The sequence below is a fragment of the Euprymna scolopes genome, chromosome 28, assembly GCF_053919585.1.
Source record: "Euprymna scolopes isolate OS-2025 chromosome 28, ASM5391958v1, whole genome shotgun sequence".
Taxonomy (NCBI): Eukaryota; Metazoa; Mollusca; class Cephalopoda; order Sepiida; family Sepiolidae; genus Euprymna; species Euprymna scolopes.
This window is the reverse complement of record NC_136509.1, coordinates 40,137,540-40,156,603: the sequence shown is the minus strand read 5'-3', so window position 1 is coordinate 40,156,603 and position 19,064 is coordinate 40,137,540. Positions and strand designations below refer to the sequence as shown.

At 32.7% G+C, this 19,064-nt stretch overlaps 1 protein-coding gene across 1 annotated transcript in view; it reads left to right on the top strand.

The window, feature by feature from the left end:
• LOC145249363 (carbonic anhydrase-related protein 10-like) overlaps positions 1-19,064 on the top strand; it is a gene marked incomplete at its 5' end in the record, with an annotated part of 1,273,381 nt that overhangs the window by 762,142 nt on the left and 492,175 nt on the right. Inside the window, one exon of the mRNA XM_080110936.1 lies at positions 18,429-18,468. Coding sequence (XP_079967062.1) covers positions 18,429-18,468 — 40 coding nt within the window. The remainder of the gene's footprint in view (positions 1-18,428; positions 18,469-19,064) is intronic.

Genomic DNA, 19,064 nt, shown 5'->3' with positions numbered 1-19,064 from the left:
ACTTTTGAATAAAAAAAAACAAACCCGAGTATAAATATATATATATTTGAATATATATATATATATTTATCGTTCCTCTCTCTCTCTCTCCATATATATATATATATATATATATATATATATATATATATATATATATATATATATATATATATATTTGAATTGAATGCATAGAGAAGGACAGACTAGGAGACAGATACAGAGAGAGAGACTTAATTCTTGCCAAAAGAAATGGTATATCTATCTATCTATCTATCTATCTATCTATATATATATATATATATATATATATATATATATATATATATATATATATATATATATATATATATATGAATAAATATATATACATATACGTATGCATAGAGAGGGACAGACAAGGAGACAGATACAGATAGAGAAACTTTATTCTTGAGATTGGAAAATTAATGGCATGATTTCGGGGCCATTTTGTATATGTCTTATTTATAGAAGTGTTCATAAATATAGCTCTGGAAACTCTGTCAAATTATAAGCCAGATAAACCAATTCTGCTGTTGTAATCATTAAACACGTACAATTTGTGTAATACTGCATTGTTATTTCCAAACATTACGCGGATAAACACTATTCCTGTGACATGTTCAGAGGTAAGATGAGATTGAACCTGTTGTTATCAAAGGGCCCATGTAAATTATGAAAACCATTAGAGAAAACAAGCATAAAATGAACAGCAGGCCATTTAACACTTCATTCGGTGGCCTTATTTGCATCCTACGATATTTGACCGTTCTTATTTCAGATAACAGATGGAATTACTGGTAAATAACAACACTCAGCAGAAACCAATGACGTTACGGATGACGTAATGTACGATAGAGGAAATTTGACTAATAATGTAGTACTAAAACCTCACACAAATAGACTCCTTTAAACATATGTAGATTACCTATAGAAAGTAATTTTTAAGAATTTGCATAAAATTTTAAAGTTAATTATAAAATTTGATATTTTTATGAAAATTAAAATTTTCTCCTGACGATAAAGAAAGTTATATTTCGGAATGTTTTAGATGGTGATTGATAATTTTTATTATATCGGTTATTCCTTGTTTGTTTGTGTTTAACGGCATCATCAACGACTCTTTTGGGACATTTTAATGTAAAACAAGACCACGAATGAGAAGATTGTAGATACGCTTCTGGTTTGTTTTACCTTTGTTTGTTTGTTTGTTTGTTTGTTTGTTTTTGGAGTAGTAGTAGTAGTAGTAGTAGTAGTAGTAGTAGTAGTAGTAGTAGAAGAATATAGGTGTCCATTTTTCTATTCTTAAATTTCCAGTACAATCCAATTGTTTTTAAGAAAATTTAATATATTTTTTATTCGTACAATGCTGAAAAGTTTATCTTGGGTGTTTACTTGGGTGAACCGGGACCATAATGTTTTGAAGATTTTATATTCAATTAGTATGTGTTTAATAGATATAAATTTGTCACATGGTATACAGAAAGAAGGTGATAGAGTGTAACGACATAATATACAGTAGAGGATGACAGAGTATAATGAAGATATTATTCTGGCTATCATTACTTTACTCTGCTTGCTATATCTCAGTTACCATTCTTTTATGATATAGGATACGCAATGTAATTTGTTACTGAAGTAGTTGTTACACGTTTCCGGCCATTTGGTGAAATGTATTTGTTAATGGTTTATTAATTATTCATCGCTTATTCGGACTACTGTTCGTATCTTCGTTGGACAGGATACACCTGAAGAAGATTAAAAATTACATCGGTCCAAAACATTGTTATAATGGAAGTGTTCTCAAATCTCCAAGTGCACATATAAGAGGGCCATGAGAGTACTACTGCCTTAAAACTTAAAATATACTTTGTTATATTATAACATTTAAATCGGCGCATATTCAGATTCAGACTTATAGCGATAAACAAAACGGAATTTTTTTTTTATATCATACATACTTGTCAAAGAATAAAGATTTTATATTACAAAAAATTGATCAAGTAGCTTTTTTTACAAAAGAAATGCCATTTTTTACCGATAATTGGCAGACGAGGTCATGTTTTTCTACAAAGCATAATAAGGGGAGGTAATCAGTGACTTCTATCAGTTTCCATGTGTCCTTGTCCACCGAGTCGTTGATCTCATTTTATTTTTTTTTTTACCCTCAGCGAAATAGTGTAAAATTTGATTTTTTTTTTAATAAAAACAACTACTTGATTAAATTATATGATTTTTTAAAATTATTTTTTATCTACGTCCCGTGACGTGCACGTGCATCATACAGACATTTCTGTATTTTCTTTAATTTTAAATGGCTTCATAAGTGCGCATCTGAATAAGCACATTTAAATCACACACACACACACACACACACACACACACATATATATATATACATATATATATATATATATATATATATATATATATATTAAAGTGAGGGGGTCACCAACAATGTGTATTTTTTAACATTATTTTATTATTTCGTGTTTTGGTTTTTCATTGAAAATTATGTTTAGATCATTGTAATAATGTTTTTAAATCATTGAAATATATACATTTATATACACAGTTTCGTAGGGAAGACAATGGAAGTTGTCCTAATCTCTACTCCCTGTGTTCGAGAGCTACTCTAGCTGCCCAAACTTTTAAGTGATCAATGGGGGGAACCCCTTCAAATACGTATACCCGAGTTTCATTAACTATAACTTTTTTTTTGTATAAGACACTATTTCAGGAGGTTTTCCAACATGTCAGCTTCTTCCAACTATATCAAGGGCCGAAATGGGAGGAAGAGAAGGACTGGCAGTAAAAACAAATCAGATGGTTTGCTTGCAAAGAATAAAATACATAGTATATCGCCCTTCATTTCCGAGTAACTTCTAGTTTTATATAAAACTGATTTCTTTCGATTTTATCAATTAGTTCGATCTGGCACATTTTTAAAATATCAATACGAAAAATCAATAAAATAAACAGTTTCGATTATTTATATCTGATATTTTTTTTAATGTCCGGTACTTAGATCGATATATTTGTTCTTTGATCAAAAACATTTGTTACAGTTTTTTTTTTTTTTTTTTTTTTTTTTTGCCGTCTTTAATTGATTTATTGGAGGGGGTAGTGATTTATTAGCTTTATATGTTTTCATCCGGGTTTCTTTGATCTCGTATATTAGTCATTTTGTCATCTGTCTTTGCGTCTCTTTGGGAGGCTTTGTCGGCCGATCGTGGCTTAACTTAGAAATAGCATTTACGACTAGCTATAATCACTATCAACAATTTCCCCCACTTTCTACCTGAGCTTAAATCTAAACGTAGATTCCATGAACAAAGCTTCTTTCCTAGAACTGCCAGCCTGTGGAACATTGTTTCGCTGATCTGCTTCCCGGCCGACTGCAATAAGGTAGACTTCAAGATCAATGTAAACAAGTTCTTGTTGAGCGTTCCTCTAAAAAAATCCAAATTCTCCCCAATTTACGCCATAAACGATAACAACTACCGCCATACATTCATTAACCCTTCTTTGAGTGACTTTCGGGCTTTAATAAGTGGTGGTTCTCTTGTAAAAAAAAAATTGCTAAACGCACAAAATGAAGGGATGCAAATTAAAACTATCCGCTTTTATATCGACGAAGTGACAGAATAAATATACATATATATATATATACATATATATATATATATATATATATATATATATATAAGTGAAACTGTCTGTCTGCGTGTGCCTGTGTGTGTACATTTCCCTACAAACTACTCTGTTAATTTTCAGTCAAGAGACTCGAGATTTCACATAAGGCATATTGAGATTAGGGAAAATCTTTTTAATTGGTTTTCTGCCAGAAATTTGGCTGTAAGGGGTCAAAGTTCAACGATTTGACCATTAAAAACTCTACCAAACTCCTCCGCTAATTTTGAGTCTAAACACTTAAAATTTTAGATATAGGTTACTTGGACATGGATCAAACTTTTTCATTTGATTCAAGCCCAAAACAATAAATATGAAGAGGTCCAAATTGGGGTCAAACTAAAAGAAATTGACTTCTGCGATCTCTATAAATTACTCAGTCAATTTTTGGTCTAAACATTTGAAATTTTACATAAAGTGTATTCAAACATAGAAAAGCTTTTCAATCGGGTTTTGGCCGAAAATTTGGCTGCCAATGGGTCAACGTTCAAAATATTTTACCTTTGCGGTTCCTAGCAAGCTATTCAGCCAATTTTTGATCTAAACTTTTGAAAGTTTTCATAAAGGATATTCAAGCAGCAAGTGTTTTAATCCGTTGTTGGACGAAACTTTTGCTGCCAAGAGGCAAAGTTGAAAGAGTTGACATTTTCAGACTCTACCAAATTCTTCCTCCAATTTTGGTCTAAACACTTGAAATTTTAGATGTAGATTACCGCACATGAATAAAACTATCGTCAGAGCACAGTACATTAAAGTAATTAAGAAGCACAAGAATGCAACATTGCGGCAATGGGACAGGTGGTTGAATTCTGTCGATATTACAGAGCCTATTATGTTGGCGACTCATTTTGTGCCATGGAAGAGACAAGAGGCCGGTAGATGCATCAATTAAAATTTAGCAACAATACCCCTCACATGTGCTAATCGTGGCTTTGTATAGATATCGGATACTGTTAGGTATGGGTAATTTTCTAGAATAGTACAGAGAGAACACCTTCCTTACAGAATCCTTAGCAATATTTTCAATGCATAGCTGTATTACACTAAACTGTATTTTTTACGTATGTCTGCTTCAAACAAAATACATTTCTATTAGTACGTTGGGCCTATTGTGAATTGACGATGTTTAACGAAACATGCTGGAAACCTGGGTCTTCCAGGTTCAAATAGTTTGTTCTAAATAAATACTTACATCTAACGCACATACTTTGTGTCTAAGTTCCTGCAAATGAGGTAAATAATTATTGTGAATGGTAGGTTACATAAAGCAGGGTATCCTAAGTAAGGACTTATTTAGCGAGATGCATAATGTTACCGAACGTGGATTAAAGAAGAAATTCCAACTACAAGTTTAAAGAAAAAAAATATTAGAATAGAAAACCTTCCGTCACCTGAATATCTGTGCAATGAAATAGTGTGACATTGCTGATTTCCCTTAAGTACAACAAGTTCATTGGAGCACATTCTATTGAAATATTTGTAAAATGACAAACAAAGATACAATATTGCGGCTGGACAGTTAAATTAAAAAATATTTTTTTATTATTGTAAGAATGATCTAGTGAATTGAGAATTCATTTTAAAATCCTTATTTTACAAGGATTATTTTCTGAATAATTACGACGTTTTGATCTCAATGTTAATATAATAATATTTAACAATATATATATATATATATATATATATATATATATATATATATATATACAGTCTGTTTATTATACAAACAACAAATAATTTTTGTATAATAAACAAACTACATGCCTTCTCTGCCCGCCATTAAGCACTCTATAATAATCACACGGGTTTCATTGAATGCACCTTTAGGAAACCAATCTATCTAACCATTATATATATATATATATATATATATATATATATATATATATATATATTCCATTTAATTCAGTTGACATTTACAATTCTTGACACAGATCCTATATATATATATATATATATATATATATATATATATATATATATATATATATATATATATACTCAGGATTCGAAACCCGAGTATCTTACATGGGATGTAAGCCCTCTACCAACTGAGAAAAAACGCCGCACACAAGAAAGTCTTATTAACTATTACAGATCAAGTAAACCGACACGACATCCGACAATAGAATAAACCTACTTTCGTCTCGAACAAAGGATGTGATCAACGCGACAAGCTATAACCCAGGTCGATATCTCACTAGTAGGAATTTCATACTCGCTAAGGATGCCATTATTACAAGCTTACTTAAATAATTATATATTCTCTCTCCCATTCTGAAAATTATATATATATATATATATGTGTGTGTGTGTGTGTGTGTGTGTTATTTTATTACCTCAAGTATTGATTTAATTTGATTGTTTTTAAAAAGGTTTTCACTTTTGCTGCTATCTGATGAAACAAACAGTAATTTATCTGTCCGCGGAAAAAAATTTTAATTGATAAAGTCTATACTTGATATTTTAAAATATAAAAATAAAAAACTTATTCAGCTCTACTAGCGTATTGAACACTTTTATCCTGTTTTTTACCATTTCTACCTCTCTCTCTCCTCTCTCTCTCTCTCTCTCTCTCTCTCTCTCTATATATATATATATATATATATATATATATATATATATATATATATATATAGTAAGTTATAAAATGTATATGGCGATTAAGCTACACTGAATATTCCGCGTTTCATCCACTATAGGATTCTCAGGCTTATGAGCATAAGCCTGAAGAATCCTAGAGTGGATGAAACGTGGAATATTCAGTGTAGCTTAATCGCCATATACATTTTATAACTTACTAGCTAGCTCTACCTACGTATTGAGCACTTTTGAAGTAAATACTTAAAGTTTACGCATAAATCTATACTTTCGTATATTAATTTTATGTGAGTAAATTAAGTAGTTATATATATATATATATATATATATATATATATATATATATATATATATGTCCACTTTTAAATTATGATTGCATCCTTACTATTACATCATTGGCGTCATTAAGTATCTACTACCCTTGACTTCAACAATGACGCCATCCCTTTTTGTCACATCTTTCCTGACAAAGTTGATTTCGTCATTCTTTTGTGACTTCATTCTTATCCGATGTCATCCATTGTGGTTAGCGACAAGCATACAAGATAACCAATATAGGATGTATATTTTGTGAGCGTAAAAGCCATTCAAAATCAAACTCCTTACTGATAAGTGTCCCTTCATCTCATTAAACGATGACAAGACAAACACTGTTAGTTATTCGTGACTGAAACCTGGTGGATAATTGAGGCTGAACTTTGTGTGTACCAAATATGTTTTGATTATACAAACGATAGCAAATTTTATAAGCGACTAATTGTACATATCCGGTGTTGTTCGGGACTAAAATAATTCTGGATTGTTTATGAAGAAACGGAATTGAATTTTTATGACTACGCAATATTTTTTGTGATACATGACAGTTTTTAAAGTTTTCCTCGTATACTAGTAATGGGACAATTTCAATTTTTTTTTTCGATTCCGATACAATTACCGATTCCTATTCTAATTTTTAATAAATCTCTAAACTTGTTTGTGTTACCAGATTACCGTAAAAACAAATGTCCGATGTCCATATATTTTCTCAAACGCAAAAACGTACTTGTGGGGTGTGATTTATAGCTTTTAGCTTTACTGGTAGTTTAAAATGAATAAATATTTATTATTTTATTGTTATTACTAGCAATGGAAGATTTATGTTTTAAACAAAATTAAAAACAAAAAAGATAAAAGACTCGTTTTAAGCATCGGAAAATATGCACAAATTTTTCTGATTCCAATACTGATTCCAATACCCCCAAAATTCCGATTTTTCTTATTCCTGATTCTTTCGTCCCAATTAATTAATAGTAAGGAAAATAATAATGTGTACGTAATATGGAGACGAAAAAATATGTACAAATATGGGCTTTAAATTGCATGATTTAATTAATATATTTTCAGGATTACAAGTGAAATAGCACAGTATAATAGCACGCAATATTTTGACGATTGTCGAAAAATGTTGCCATTCCAACAGTTTCTTAGTTGAAGTAAATACTTCCAAAAGAAAACCTTAAACGAAATACTATATTTCTGCCAATAACATAGTAGACAGAAAAATATAATAGGCTAGTTCGAATAAATCATCGATATATTAGGTGGATTGCCATTTGGTTATTATTTTATATGTTAGATTCCATTTTGTATATTGGAAGTACCTTATATTTAAAACAAGTCACCTTTCTTGTATTTAAAACAAGTCACCTTGTATTTAAAACAAGGCCACCAATATGCTCATGTATGGAGTATTGTTGTCACATTGGGGCTGATGCATTAGCTACTAGTCTTTCCCTCTTGGACAGAGTTCAAAAGAGAAGAGAGTCGCTAACCTAGCAGGTCCCGAACTGTCAGCTAAGTTTTAGCTTCTGTCCCATCAACCAAATATGGCATCCATCTACCTGTTCCTACTTCCTCGACTGTATTGACATACAGAAGTTCAAGTCTAATGCAAACAGACATCTTTCTGCCTAACTGGCTACATAGTATCACTGCAATTTGTGATCCAGATAGTATCCCCTACATCAAAGTGTCACTGCTTTATTTTGGGTGAAAATGCAGTTTATTCGTAAGGTTGGGCTGAAACGCTGCCACGCATAAGTTTAAAATAGTTTTACCAGTAAATGGGTGAACTGAATGAACAGATGTTATTTTATATCATATTTTGTCCGATTGTCACAGTTTTTTTTTACATAGGAGTCACCACTTATCAAGGCCCAGAGGTCACTCAAGGATAAGGGTTAGGACAATATCATAGTAATCGTTAGTAGTGGAAATTCGGTAAATTGGATTACTTAAGAGGAACGGTTCATCAAGAACTTGTTTACGTTGAACTTGAAGACGACCATATTTTAGTCTACTAGAAAACAGGCAAACGGAGGAGAGTTCCATAGATATGCAGTTCTAAGAAAGAAGCTTTATTCATAGAATCGTTTAGGTTTAGGCATAGATAAAGAGTGGGGGGAATTATTGATAGTGTTTTTAGCTAGACGAGTGTTTCTCATGAAAGTTTGCCGTGGGGGGGGGAACCATAGATTGGAGCTCTTCTGAGCATTTGCCATGAAAATAATGATAAAGCAGAGACAGGCTCGCAACGTCTTTTCTGTGAGAAAGGGATTGCATGAAAGAAAAAAGGGCATCCCCTGTTTAGTTTGAAATAGCATTTTCATTGTTAAGCAAGCTTGAATTGCCGTATCTTAGTTTAACTTGAGATCGTTAGCGTGTTCGTCACGCTTTTGTCGACTATGTATGTCATGCTTACGTTTTAAATAGTATTTTCAGAACGAGAAGGTTTAATAGACGCATGTCACGCATCCCAGTTCTCGAAATTTTTGGTATTCTAAATTATGTTCATTAAAATATAATTATTTTTCTTTCATCTTTATTCACTGGGCTCTCCTTTATTTTATCACAGCAAATTAAATATTTTTATCAATAATGTTTCGTTTTTTTTGTTTAAATGCATTTGTATTTCTTGTATCTATTTGTATTTCATTTTGTAATCTTCAAAACATATCTACTCCCGTGTCGTCTTTTTATTTGTTTCGTTTTGTTATTCATTTTCGGTGATTTCGTTTCGTTCTACGATTCTATATTAAATTTAATTCCTGTAATTTTACCGACGTTTCTCCTATCATCTATTTCGTACAAGCCCTGTGTGCATCCTTAGCCTCCATCAATTTACCAAAGTTAGTGTTCTTCATCATCATTTAAAAATCACACCTTGCATAATATAACTTTTATCTTCGTTGTCAACATTTTTTTTTTTACTTACTTCCGTTCTATTTACTAATTAAAATGCATCACTGGTCTGCCATCTTTACTCGGAATGTTCGTTTCCGGTTATTTCGATGCTTCTCTTTTTTAAACGCTTCAAACATTTTGAAAGCACGTCATCTTCTTTATTTTTTATTTCTCTTTTTCATTTTTAAATACAGAAAATAACCTGTGATTGCTTTCTAATTAGGCCAAATAAAATGATGTCTTTGAAAATGTTCAAGGAATTTTCAGAATAAAAACAAGAAATTATTTTACAATAGATGAAGTGTATTCATAATAAAGTTTCGGTTATTCATCATCTAAACGTACAGGGCGTTATCCCATATGCAGTACATGGTACTCCGCAAACTGGGGCTGTTATGTCTTCCCATTGTTTGTTTTGTCCATTTCTTTACAATTTTGTTCTAGTCGAAGACGGAGTACCCCACTGGATGTCGAAATTCACCTGTTATCTCATAAAGTTGAACTTAGAAATAGTTTTAATATTCTAACCGTTCCTTGAAGTACAGTTGTTGCATTTGGTTCACTAGATTAATTTCTCAGATAGATTTTTACATTTTCTTCATGAATCTGGTTGCTCTTAAAATTACTGGAATCCGAAAATTCCAGGTTCTTTTTATATCGTATATAAGACTTTGGCATTTCGGTATGTTTTCTCTCTCTAACATCTGTTTAAGATATCATCATTGTGAACATTACGGTTGATTAGTTCCTCGTGTTCATATCACTACATCATGTTGAATAGCTCCGTTTTCTAGTCATAGTGGCTAGTGCATGACTTATTTCCAACTATTTTTACTGGTGTATGTTTATAGGTTTTACTGCTACATTCATATGTACCTTTTATCAATTATATTTGATTACTAGCAATGCCATCTCGTTCTAAGATGTATAACATCAATTTACTCTCCTAGATCCGCTGTACTCATTCCATGTTCAAGCATAGCAACAGTGTAATCTCAAGAAGAGTATATCGCGAAGCAGGGATGGTCATTCATTATAGAAATATATTTTCCGCATTACATTATGCGGGAATGCGAGATCCATCGAGAATGTCCTAGGTGGCTTACTCAGAAAGGCACTACTCCTCAAGTACTTTACAGCAATGAAAAAAAAATAGAATTAGAGTCTTTCAAGCTGATTGATGCAATCAGAATGAGCATATAATGGCGCCTTGTTCCAAACTTCAAATATCCAGGAGTATAGATTGAAAGCACAGAAAACGACTTTGATATCAGAAAAGCACTTACATGGAGCGCATATCGCAAATTGAAAATATATGGTCATCTATTGCGCCATCAAAGATGAAAGTTAGACTTATTTCTACCGTTGAAACAGTCATACTGTATGGTGCTGATGTGATGCTATGTTCGATTGAGGTCGTTGAGTGCTGAGGAGGGTAGAAAAAAAAGAATGATAAAAGAAAAGGAACTAGGTTTAGCGAGTAATAAAAGGGCTTATCAATAAACAATGGATAAGAATTTGTTCTTTACGCGGACAAGTAGAAATAATGGTATGGCGTACATTAGGATGTGACGAATGGCAATAGGAAAAGAACTGATCAATGGATATATATATTTGGTTTTATAACATTGAGGAGTGGCGACAACAGAAACGATTAACGGGCGAAAAAGCTGAACAACGACAGGCAATGAGACTTTACGACAGTTGTGAGTTAGAACATTACCATAGTCGGAATTGAGAGTTGAAGCCTGAACTCTTGGGTGGGCAATTGAACTTTGATTACAGTTGGAGACAGATCGTGGCTTGGTCCGGATCGGAACGCTTTGGTAGATGGGAAAATAAACTAACAGCAACAGATGAACCCGGCCTCGACAGGACGTAGATTAGTATGTAGACACACACCCAGAGTCCAACTGACATATATGTGAAGCATATTGCGTTGTGTTGTGTTTTGTTTTATCTTTCTATTTATGGACCTCATCGACGGTCGTGAAAAAGACGACGACAACACGGTCAGAACATAAAACGATGACAGATGGGGAACAAAACCACGGCGCAAAACATTTGGGGTCGGCGACCTGTCGATGGGGCACTACGGAATAAATTAGACACATTCTATACAGCGATGATCAGGATGGCTCGCAACATGTTGGAAGAGCCACTCCACCAACTATATGTTCATAATTCAACAGATAGGGATGCAACTAGCGAGCCATAATATGCGGCATCACGAGAAAGAAGCAAACAAACTTACTCTCTGGATACCAGTCGAGGTTGAAGAAGAGTCACATTCATCAACAATCTATTACGCGACACAAGATTGGAGAGTGTGCAAGAATTGTAAATAATCATGAAATATTGAGAGTGCTAAAAAAGCCGTGTGGATTGTGTGAAGCGTTTTAAAAGATGGCCGGCTTGAGATGGTACAAAAGCTAAAAATATAAATGATACATTAAAAATTATTTTCTACTGGCGGGAACCGTGGAAATTCCACGGAATTATGTTTCATAAGGTTGATATTTTTAGGGGGATAACGCAAAAAATAGTATTTTGAGCAGAAAAATACAATAATACGCAGTACATATGAGTTGTTTTTTTTTTTATTTTACACAGTGGTCACCACCTATCAAGGCCCGGAAGCCACTCAGGGATAAGGGTTATTGCAAGTACATTACGTTAGTGTGGAGATTTGATAAAGTGTTTACTTAAGGGGGCGGTTCATTAAGAATTTGTTAACCTTGGACTTGAAGACATCCAAGTTGTAGTCAGGTGGGAAGCAGGCAGACGAAACAGAGTTCCACAGGCGTGCAGTTCTAAGAAAGAAGCTTTGTTCATGGAATCCACGTTTTGATTTAGGCACAGATAAAGAGTGGGAGAAATTTTTCACAGTGAATTCAGCTAGACGGGTGCTTTTCGTGAAAGATTGGCAAGGGGGGACCAAAGATTGGAGTTCAGACGAGCACCTGCCATAGAAATAACGATAAAACAAGGATAGGCTCGCAACGTCTCTTCTGTGGGAGAGAGGTTGCAGGGTAGAGAAAAGGGCATCCCCTACTAAGCCACGAAGTCTATTTTGTACTCTGTCAAGGCAGGATAGGCTGTTTTTTTATTAACATTTCTATGAAAATAGTACCCATGGTATTTTAAATATAGAACTAACCCAAATGAGATAAATTATTAAGTATTACAACATGATCATTAAGTAATATTCCGCTACACAGTATAATACAAATAATAATATAACATTGTAAGAGACAAGCTTTAATTTACACCTTCCATCCAGCACTTCTTAGCAATGTTTTCTTTTTTTTCTGTTTCATTTGAATGTTTTCTTTTTATGTAATGTTTCACTGACTTCTTTCTTTAGTGAAAAATTGCGGCACGTCGAAATAATTATAAGTTCATTTCTTACACCATTACAACAATAATATTATATTATTATGATATTCGAAAACGAGGATACATAAAAAGGAGGTTACTCTAATATTCTTGTCCATGGTGGTCAGGTTAGTCGTTTTAGGCCAAATTTCACGAATTTGGCTTTTAAAAAAGTCGTTTGGCCTATAAAAATTGTATTTGGCTCTTTTCAAAGCGTAACGTACTGACTAAGGAAGAAGCAAGAAGAATATTACATAGATTAAGAAGTTTTCATTTGTTTCACTTCCGAAAAAAGGTTATAATTACACTCTGGTATATGATGCTATATGCGTCCCCTTCCAGAATGTTAGGGAGTCATTCATAAAAACGAGGAAATCGTTCATTAGCATAACAAAAGTATAAGATTAGTAAAAGAAATGGAGGCCGCCGAGGTCTTTTGAATTCTAAAGACAGGAAGACGCCTAACGGTCGGTGATCAGTTTTCGAGTAGCCAGCTGAAAATGGTCGATAGATACGGTCGATATAATCAGTTTCTGTTAATGAAGGTGTACCGGTGACTAAGACAAAATATAAATCCATCAATGTAAGAGTTAGAGCTCATTTTATGAACAGTTTTTAGTTTGCGAAAGTTCACGACAATTTCCAATTTAAAACAGTTGGTGGCAAATTGCGACTCAGGCCAGATCGGGAGAGTTATAGTGGATGAGATGCCAAAACTATTTCGATGGACAACTACCAACAGACAACGGTTGTATGTAGTTTAATACACGTTCAGGGCATTACTGATTTATACACGATGTGTTGAGAGTTGCGTTTGACTTTGTGAGTTTAGGTTGTACGATTTTATTTTTATATGTGTAAACTAATATTCGCAACGTCTGCCATCGCCAATTCGAGAGTCGGCGACACAGCCAGTTTTGAGATAGTGGTTGTCGGAGGGACACACATGGCGTCACAGTAAGACGTATAGCCACTCTGTTGCTTTTATTTATTTATTTTTATATTATCTTATCTTTTTAAATGAGATATCATACTTCTTATCATACCGAAAATGATTCAGTATTTTCTTGAACATTTTTAAGCTTTGGAGGGGGGGCTAGGTGGGGGGGACAAAGAACTCAGAAAGGATGGTTTTAGCTGTGCTCTGGAGACATCCTTGATTTTGTTTGGATGGTTTCAGTCGTGCTCTAAACGAGATCAATAAATGTAAGATTACATTTCATAAGTGGTGTATAATAAGTGTTCAATATCCTAGATAGAGCAGATGTTTTCAAATGCTGCATTGTCCTGGGAAAAAGATTTACACCATATTTTGTTATAGAATTGTATACCAGCAAAATTACTTTGCAATGGGGGTCAGTGTTCAATATCTGAGCAAGAGTGTGCAATAAGTTAGACAGGTGGTAAAATAGAGTATTCTGTTCCATTTGGGAAGATTCGATTTAAAGCACTCTTTATAATCTTTGACTTCGCACTCTAGTGTGAGTCTCTCTCTTTAATTTCTGCAGTCCTTTTCCCACATATAAGACATTTCCAATCCATTATTTACTGCCCCGCAAGAGTACGGTAAGGCACAATAGCTGGCTTTAATGTAGGAACAATCCAATTTCACAAAAAAGGGGCATAATTGATTGGTACAAAACGTCTTTATCTACTTTATAGTTATGTCCACAGAAAATTTAAAAAAAACACGACAATAATGGTTTACTAGCGCCAGTGCAAACAGCATTACTTTGTTAAACGGTGTGTATAATATCAAACCTAGTTTCAACGAACAGAATTTTTTTTTCTTCATCAAAGAACATTCCATGTGAGAAACAGGTCGTCATATATTTTCCTCACAAAAGACAATCACATATGTTATCGATTCCATTCATTGTCTCCGATCTTCTAATTTCATTCATCATCATTCAGTCTGTTAATCTTATCCTTGGGTGGGTTGTACCCTTGATAAATGGGGACTTATTAGGCAAAATATCAACTGAGCAAAATAATGTATCTTCACGTTTAAGAATATTGAAAATGCTTTCTTTAAAAAAATAACACTTGACGCTCAAGCTATATTGAATGAGTATGACTCAACCACTTGTTATGCTCAAATTTTGCATTAATATCGGCGATATTACAGCTAAATTAGAGCTTTTATTATGTAAATAATCCTCAATAGTTTATTGCTTTTCTGACACGATTTATTTAGTCGATGATGCAACAAAACCAAGGAAAAGTAATTTCAGTTAGCGGATATGGGATTGATAATAATATTTAATAATGATATTGTTTTACGAAAAAGATAATTGATTTAGGGAGATTAGTATGAAAAGCGTTTTGACTAAAATCGGGAGCAGTATTTGACCCCGAGGTCAAATTCCAAGGAGGCTCAGCCTGGGAACAAATTCGATTGAAATTTACTTCGATACGGGAGATGCACAGCGCCAATCAGAAGAGAGGGGAATGTGTTGTGGCGACCTCTGATTGGTAGGTTAAGACCGGGGAATTTTCACTCCTAACCCATCCACCTAATTATATAAGTATATACAAGAACGGTTTTTAGAAACCAGTTGAGTGCAGTTGAGGCCAGTTCCCCAAAAGTTCCTGACCACGTCTAAATTACGTCGACTTGAGACTCTGCTATTAATCTCTCTCGCTCGCAAGCTGAATAACATTTTCGTCACATATAGTATTTTGTATAAATAAAACAGAGAATAGTGTTTTGTGCGGCGAAAAAAATCCTCACTGCTGATGGCATTAATGAAACAAAGGCTTCCCTCCATCCTTACATCCACGTCTGTCAACTGTTCGTGATAAACTAAGGCAAAAAGGAGGAGAAAAATCAGTTTCACGTAATTGTAGCGACGTTTACCATATACTAAAATTTAATCCGGAATTATGGATGACCGTTCTCCAGGTGGAAGCGATCTCGGTCACAGATGATACGACACCTGTTGAACTGTTAACACTGAAGTGATTTAATTTCAACTATTTATACCTTTATCTGTGGGCAGTGCTATTTTATTGAAACTTTGTTGTATATATTTTTTATAAAAGAGAAAGCCAGCGATTGGAGTTTTTACTTATTGCTTATACGAAGGAGTTTGCATTGCCTGAGTTAACCATCTATCAGGAGAGGAGTGCCTACCTTAACACCGAAGAGAATGCTATGTGCCGCGGATCAACAACGACAAACACAACGTGGCCTGGGCTGCACCCTGTCTCCCTGGATTAGCTTTACTGCTTATTGAAACAAAATAACCAGAAAATCTCGTCAAACTTTGTTTCCATGTAGACAATCAGGCCTAACTGACGTCCTATAAGAGTTGTTCTGGATGACCAGATTAGCTGTTAAACTTTTTGGGGCGTTTCATGATCGGGAAAGCCCAACACAAACTCATATACCGGCGTACATCCCCAAGGTAGTGGCGCGTCGGGTTATATGAGTGCAAGTCAAAAATATCCGTACAGGTTATATGTGTAAATAATTGGTGTTGGCTCCTATTGAACTAAATAAAATAGTGTATCGTGAAGGAGTTTGCATTATATATATGTATTGTCTAACTCGATTAAACACTCTGAATATGGAGTGAGTCTGCCTGGAGTCATGATAAGTAAACCTTTTATTTTTATGAAATGTTGTATTTTCTGCAATGGCATCGAACATAAGTGCAAATTAAAATTCTGGACTGGCCAAAAAGTAGATTATTTTAAATCTCTCTCTCTCTCTCTCTCTCTCTCTCTCTATATATATATATATATATATATATATATATATATATATATATATATATATAAATTATATTCTGTTTATTCTGATCTTCTATTTTAACTTTTGACAAATTAATAAATATTGTAATTTTTTTTTCATCATAATTTTTCTTATAAATACATAAGAAATATAAAATAAATATATTAATAGGAATATATATATATATATATATATATATATATATATATATATAATTTGTGATTTATTTATTTTTATTCTTTTTCATAATAAATTTTTCTTATACAGGGTGGCCCAAAAACGGACCCAATTCTAATTAGCCCCCGTTTATTAGTGTTTTGTCCGAATGAAATGAAACTTTGGTCATAACTAGTTTATTATATTCAAAACATCACATCCAAACACTAGGGTTTTTGGCTTTTTTTTCCTCCGTTCTACAGCATATGTTCTAGATGGCCTCCATTTAGCTTTTGATTTTTATTTGCGGGGGGGGTCACCCTGTATATATATATATATATATATATATATATATATATATATATATATATATATATATAGATAGATATATAGTGGAGACGGTAATTAATAAAAAACTGAAGAAAGTGCTCAATACTGTTGTAGAGCAAATATACGTTTTATTTTTTATTACCGTATCTTTCTGTTAAGTTACATTTTCAATGTAATTTAACAGAAATATACGGTCATAAAAAATAAAACGTATATATATATATATATATATATATAATTTTTTTATTTTATTTTGTGTATTGATATTCATATTAAACTACCTTTTTGTTATTTATTTAAAAAGAAAATACAACTTTGTTATATATGAATCGTGGAATTGCATTCATCTGCAAAATTATCTAGCTAATTGACATATTCTTTTAAATAATCATTTTAATTAATCCCCTATTGTTTTTTCGATTTTCTTATAGGATGACCATCTTTAGTTAACTTTAGTTAACGTGTAATTATATCCATGCAGATATGTTATATGATTTATATTTGTGTAATATGTGCATAAAATTGTTATAGTAAACACAAGCCTGTTGCTATATATATATTTGTGTATGCGTATATATATTGTTTATAAAACTTTGTCTACTAAACTTCTCTGCCAGTTTGTGGTATACGGGCATGAAACTTCATATATTGGTATTCGAACCCATGCGAAACTTTATATTTTGGTTATAGCTGGGAAACTCTGTGCAAAAGTGTGAAAATTAAAAAAATATATATATATATATGTATATATATATATATATATATACATATATATATATATATATATATATATATATATATATATATATATATATATATATAATCTATATGTAGAGTTAGGATTTCCTTTAGTTCCAATTTTTACATAAAATTCGAGCTCGGCGGCCATTTTTTTTTATTTTAGGTATCTACATATTACCTCCCGTCATTAATGGAAAAATGGAAAACTGTGTTTTCAAAAGAAAAAAAAAGATGAAAGAGTCCAATCACATATGCGCAGTACGCGGAGACGTCGGTTGACCTGCTTTTGTAAATCCTATCCAGAGTTTTATATTTCGAACGGTCGAACATTGACCCGACAAAAGGAAAAAATGGATCGCAAAAGTAGCAAACAGGAATTATCCCTGCTGTTCAACGGAACACGCACACACACACACATACATATATATATATATATATATATATATATATATATATATATATATATATATATATATATATATATATGTAAAAGTATTATTTTATCGACTGGAGTCTTTTATTGTGATTATCATGTTTACTGACGGAGTGTTTTTCCTTTCTTTTCCAGTCGAAAGATTGCGCAGTAAAAAAAGAACTGTATTATACAGGTAAGAACTATTGTTTTAAATTCTACTTTCTGGTAAGCTATAAAAATTTACCTGTGATCAAACAGTAGTCGCTGTTCATTTTATTATTTGTATTTAGAGTCCAATTATTCATAAATACAACAAAAAAAGAGAAACGTTAATCTTATAAGTGAAATGTGATTTTTTGTAGACGACCCAAGTCAGGGTCAAGTGTAGAGATAACGACCTAGAATAAAAATGGCCGCTGTGTTTTTTTAGAATGCGTCCAACAAGTCTTGCAAATGATGTTTATAAAGATAAATAACATATTCAACTGTGTCATGAAGTTGGTTGGCAATTTCGAAATTGTTGAATTTATTGCTCGGCTTCGTTTTATAACCAATTTTTTACCATGCGCCTTGAACAGTTCTTCACAGTAAATTGATAGTTGGAAATTCGAAATGTTCAAATATAGATTTCGTCGTTAAATATAAAGAAACTTCTTTTTTGTTTTTGGCGAAGTAAATTTTTCTGTTGTTCTTGGCAAACGTGTAGTATTTGTTTTTCAGATGCTTCGCTACACTTTTTGGGTCTCGGTTAATGTAGGAGAAATCCTAAAGGACTGATATATATATTTT